Here is a 6000-nt window from a genome sequence, read left to right as displayed (position 1 = left end):
AGTGACAGTAGTTTGTCTGTGTCACATAGATACGTATCTGAGATGCAGGAACATTACCTGAAAGTCCATGATTCTAGTAAATTGGAAGGATGTGCCTCTTAGTAACTCGGAAGATGGCTGTAATTTACACTGGTAGTGAGCAGATCACACTGAACCTCTAGCACCTGAATATCTCAGGGCACTTAGCATCCACATGTTACTAGCATTTGAGGTTAGAATGAAATTGATATGGCATGTCACTGAGCAGCCGTAATGATGTATACAGGAGATGTCAGGTGCCTGGCAAATGTTCCCTGCCGAGTGGAACTGAAAGCAGGGTCCTAAGAGAAAGATTGTCCTTGCTCCAGCCGGCTTCCGAAGCCCAAGGAGATCCTGCGCTCTGACCTCAGTGTTCTGGAAACAGACTGACGACTCGTGAAATAAAGGACACTAGGACCCCAAATTTGAAATTATGAAAAGTTTAGGCCAAAGAGATAAAATAAAAACAGCTGTTGGGAATGAAAAATGACTGTAAGAATTTAGTTACAAGAACTTCACAAAAACATTTCATCACATGTACACAATGCGGTAATACAATACAAAGCCAGCTCTGTCCCCGCCGGTGAATCAAGCCCTCCTACCGTCTAGCAAAAATAATTTAGATGCATTTCTGTGCATGGAATTATCATATATGTTTACACTTTGGTACAAAACATAGAAAAAAAACACTGGCACATGACATAGTGATTAGTTATCTCTTTCTTTTCCATGTACCGAGTTTTTACATAGTCTGCAGTCCAATTTTCATTTGGGGAAAATGTAGCTACTGATTCAATCAGTTCGGTTTCTATGCCTCTTAAAAATGCATCATGGAGTAGAGATAAAATAAAACTAAGGTATTTTGTTTACTTAGTTTCTGATATTTGTAATACACAGAGAAGGGATGGCTGATAAGAGAGAAAGGAAAGATCTCGAGTCTGACTTTATGCCGAGCACAGAAAATTGTGAGAAGAGTCGTATAAAAATATGCACTGTGCTTTCAGCCTTACCATACAATTAATAGCTTAAAATAGTGTTTACTGCCTCTCCATACGCCTGTCTTCTGATATATTGACATTTCTCACAATCCCTTTTTACATCATTAAAGCAAATGGCATGATCTCAAATATAAATTAAGAATATCTGAACCTTGAAACTTTCCCATTTCCTCCCCAAATTCAGATGTACAAGTAATGCCCAGAAAATTCTAGGGATGAAGATCCAGGGCGTTTAGATTATTTTAATAAAAATCTTTGAACAACAAATATATATATATATATATATATAAATTTTTCTTCTCTTAAATCTTGTATTTTTTTTTTAAAAGCTTGCTCACGAGCATTCATATTTAATGGCTTTTATAGACACTCTTGACATGTGTCCATGAGCCTGAAGCAGGGGACACTCAGGCAAGCTCCTGCTCCTTCCGCATCAGTTGGCCTCCTGTGAGGTGAGTCCCTTCCAGGAATGAGGGCTCCGCAGGTGGCTGACGCCCATCCGAGGGACACTCACCAGGCCAAAGCTGTGTTCTCACGTGGGCGTCATGCTACCTGCCATGTAGTCATGGGAACTGTGATGCTAACTAGTTTGGAGATGAACTCGTCCTCATTCTGCGCATCTTAAAGTAGCTTCTTTTCTTACATATATCTGCTCAGAGAAGCTTTTTAGGAACCCTTCACCCTCCTGCCGTCGAGGAAAGCAGTGCAGCTAAATCTCAGTAGTGAGTGTTCCGGTGGAGGATGAGCCGGACACTGGCCAAGCGGCATGGTCTCCATCAGAATGGGCTCACAGACGCCAGGTTCTCTGCTGGTTGTGCCCTGCGTGTAACTACAGTGAGTCAGCTCCACGGTTTTGTAAGGGCACGCACAGCGTGGCAGAGGAGACTGCCAAGCGGTTCGTTTTGTCACTAAGTGATTTAAAAGAACATATTTTTACTGATGGAATATAACTTTCTGAAAGATGAAATTTGGGGGCGTGCATGACTCAGGTCAGCTATTAAACACTAGCTCCTTAATCTACACCTGTTCTCATCATACAGAAAAGCCTCTTGTTCACACGACTCTGCGGTTCACAGTGTCCGTCGTAGATCAAGAGGCCCCTTCTCTGGCCTGGCTTTAGCTGTCAGACGGAAGTCTCAGACTTTTGCACTTGAGGTCATCCAGTGTCTTCCAGTGTTTGTAGTTGTCTGCCAAGTGCTGCATCAGGGCTGGCAGGTGTGCAAAGGCTGCAGGGACATGAACAGAATCCAAAGAAACCCATTACACAAAGTTGGATCTCGGGAGTACTTACTAGGCTTGGCCTTGGGGAGCAGAAGTAGAGAAGATAGAGAAGATTGCTTTGCCATGCAGTCTTGAGGACCTGAGCCCAGTCTACAGACCAGATAAAAAAGATGGCCATGGTAGCATGCACTTGTAATCCCATCTTTGGGGAGGTAGCAAAGGCGGATCCCTGGGGCTCACTAGCCAGCCAGCCTGCCTGCCTAATCCAATTGGGAGGCTCCAGGCCAAAGAGAAGCCCTGTATAGACAAAGACGTTGGCTCCTGAGGTACAACACCTAAGAAGAACTCACTCTGACATCTGTTTGCATATGAACCCCACAAAAAGAACAGAACAGAGATCCCCGAGGCCTTGGGCTGCAAGTCAGCATATGTATGCGAACACTAGATTTCTTTCTTTGATTGATTTATTTGTGCCAGGCAGTGGTAGCACACTCCTTTAATCCCAGCATTATGGGAGGTAGAGGCAGGTGGATCTCTGTGAGTTCAAGGCCAGCCTGGTCTACAAGAGCTAGTTCCAGGACAGGCTAGGGCGGTTACACAGAGAAACGCAGTCTCAAAATAACTAAAAAAAAAAAAAAATCATTTGTTTGTTTTATAGTTCTAGGAGTTGAACCCAGGGCTTTGTACAAGCAGTCCTCCACTCTGAGCTGTGAGCGACACCCCAGTTAGCTGCTGAAGTAAACAGGCTTTTTATGTAACTCTCTTAAATCTGAAATTCACAGAGAATGAAATACATTTTACTTAATGGGATTCCTTCCAGGGTGAGAATGAAACAGTTGTTCACTTTGGGAAGCTGTCCTCTGAAAAGTGAAAAAGTGAAGACTTACTCAGCCAGGTAACACGCGTTCACTGTGTCTGTGCACTCAAGATTGTGCCAGACGCTGGGATGCGCCTACTCTAGCTGCTCGCACAGGGCTCAGAATACACACGTACACACACACACACACACACACACGCACACACACACACATACACACATACGCACACATACACACGCACACACACATACACACACACATACACACTCTAGCTGCTCGCAAAGGGCTCAGAACACACACACACATACACATGCACACACACACATATACACACACATACACACTCTAGCTGCTCGCAAAGGGCTCAGAATACACACACACATACACACACATACACACAAACATACACACGCACACACACACATATACACAAACATACACACTCTAGCTGCTTGCAAAGGGCTCAGAATACACACAAACACACACACACATACACACATACACACACATACACACACATACACACACATACACACATACACACATACACACTCTAGCTGCTCGCAAAGGGCTCAGAATACACACATACACACACACACATACACATACACACACATACACATACACACATATATACACACATACACACACATACACACATACACACTCTAGCTGCTCGCAAAGGGCTCAGAATACACACGTACACACACATACACACATACACACATACATACACACATACACACACATACACATACACACACAGATGTGTGTATTTATGTTAAAAACATTCTCACAGTTTTGTTTATAACAAAAATGAAATATATATTTACATTTTGTTTATCGTTAGGCCCAGCCTATGCCCCTAAAGGTGATCTTCATTAAGTGTGACAAAAATGTTCTTTGTGGCGGTAAAAGAGCATCTCACTCACCGTCCCACGCGTCGAACATGTCTGTGATGAAGTAGTCAATGAAGGAGATTTGGGACTTGGGGATGCTGCAGGTGCTGCGGTCGAACACTGGCATCACCACAGGTAGCCCCTGCCTCTTCTCCTCATCGGTCTGTGACAGGAGAAAAACCAAAACCAAACACTGCTGCACAGGGCTATGGGACACATGGGAAGCCTTCACAGTCAGAAGAACCCCAAGGTGCAGAGTTTAGCAATTTCCTGAGATGACCCACGTGACCGTGTTCGGGTCTCCTCGCTCTCAGATTTCTCTCTGTCCCTCCACTTTCCCCTCTCTCTTCTCTTGAACTCAAGACCTAAGGAATGTTAGGACAGTGTTTCCCACAGGGCTGTGTCACACTGGCCCTCATGGCACTGTGCTCCCAGAAGCACTGATCTCGTGGAAGGAATTTAGCCCCCTTTTCTGTAATCTGTTTTTATTTCTGAGAAGTCAGATCTAAACCCCTACTCAGCCTGCACTAATCAACGTTTGCAGCAAAGATCAAACTGCTGTAGGCCGGGCGGTGGTGGCGCACGCCTTTAATCCCAGCACTCGGGAGGCAGAGGCAGACGGATCTTTGTGAGTTCGAGGCCAGCCTGGGCTACAAGAGCTAGTTCCAGGACAGGCTCCAAAGCCACAGAGAAACTCTGTCTCGAAAAACCAAAAAAAAAAAAAAAAAAAAAAAAAAAAAAAAAAAAAAAACTGCTGCTGGCCCATGAAATGGAAGCGGTGGACGTCACGAGGCAGGGGCAGTAGTCACTGATGTCCTGGCTGCAGGCTCACAGGTGTGGGCTTGTAACTGGCTTCCCTTAAAAACAACACATGCAGCTATGGGAACGACCTGCTTTTAGCATCTTAGCCATTTAGGATATGTCTTTTGACTCTTCTGCCTGGCAAGACGGCAAGCGCGGGAAGCCTTTGTGCTGCAGCCACAGCCGGGGTGCCTCTAGGACTAGGACTTTCAAGGTTGAGCAAAGAGCTGAATGTGCTACTTTTGCCCCCGGGCGCATTAACAGTAGCTGTCAAGGTGCCTGGAAAGCTGAGTGTGTCATGTGTTGCGGTGTGTGCTCCTGTCTGGATGCCTGAAGTTGGACGGTGAGATCCACATCTCCTGATAGTGCCTGGAGCTCACCCCAGGCCTCCTCTGCAATCTGATTTCCGGGTCATACTAGAGAAAAGGACACCTAAGTTGGAAGCTTTGGTCAGAGAATTTAAGAGTAGAACATCCTCCCAGTGTCAGTAACTAGGAGTAAGGCTTCAAATTCTTTCCACGTGGGTCCCAGGAAACCTGTTCATGACTTCCGGCTCAGCTCACTCAGTTCATCAAGGAGCCTTAAAATATCCACTGGTGTTCTTGGAGTAATTTGTCCGTACCCCATCCTCTCTATTCCCTCATACCCATCTCCAATATGGGTAAGCTCAGAACTGCCTGCCTTATTTTTCTGCAGTTCAGAGGCTCCTTCTCAACCAGCCCTGCCGTACAATGTCAGCTATTCTTGATCCTGCCTCAGTAATGCATTTCAGCCAGAGAGCACACCACAGCTGCTACCAGTTTGTCTTCCGACACACATACAGACGCCAGTCTTTAGAGTTTTCCTTTGAAGTAGGACTCTACTTCAAAAGCCATCTGGCAGTTTACCGTCTTCTGGAGTTTTCTTTTTTATCCTGTTTTTAATTTTTAAATCCTTCAAAAAATATAACTCTAAATCTCACTGTGTAAAGCCTCTCTCTCCTTTAGGAAAAAAAATGTGAATCCCTGAAGAATCTAGTACAGATACATTCTTAGGAGTAGTTTTTGGTATGTGTATGTATGCATACATGTATACATGTGATTATTATGTGTGGCACATATGTACCTGTGTGTTTTGGTGTTCACGCACAAAGGGATATCAGGGGCCCTGCTCTATCAATTATTTTTTCCGTCTTATTCATTTGAGACAAAATCTCTCTGGCTCTAGAGCTGGGCTGGTGCCTAGCAAACCCCAATGGTCTTGTCT

General features: G+C 44.8%; 1 protein-coding gene across 2 annotated transcripts in view; it reads right to left on the bottom strand.

Moving 5' to 3' along the window:
- Positions 1-448: 448 nt before the first annotated feature.
- The window catches only part of Pde8b (phosphodiesterase 8B), a 216259-nt gene continuing 210707 nt past the window's right edge, over positions 449-6000 (bottom strand). For both annotated transcript variants that reach the window (XM_038322041.1, XM_038322042.1), the window contains exons 21-22: positions 3988-4117; positions 449-2242 (exon numbers count right to left, since the gene is read on the bottom strand). In XM_038322041.1, coding sequence (XP_038177969.1) covers positions 2133-2242; positions 3988-4117 — 240 coding nt within the window. In that variant the 3' untranslated portion in view covers positions 449-2132. The remainder of the gene's footprint in view (positions 2243-3987; positions 4118-6000) is intronic.

Source organism: Arvicola amphibius, chromosome 3 (assembly GCF_903992535.2).
Source record: "Arvicola amphibius chromosome 3, mArvAmp1.2, whole genome shotgun sequence".
NCBI classification, from domain to species: domain Eukaryota; kingdom Metazoa; phylum Chordata; class Mammalia; order Rodentia; family Cricetidae; genus Arvicola; species Arvicola amphibius.
Note: the sequence above shows the minus strand (reverse complement) of the source record. Positions and strands in the feature narration are given on the sequence as shown.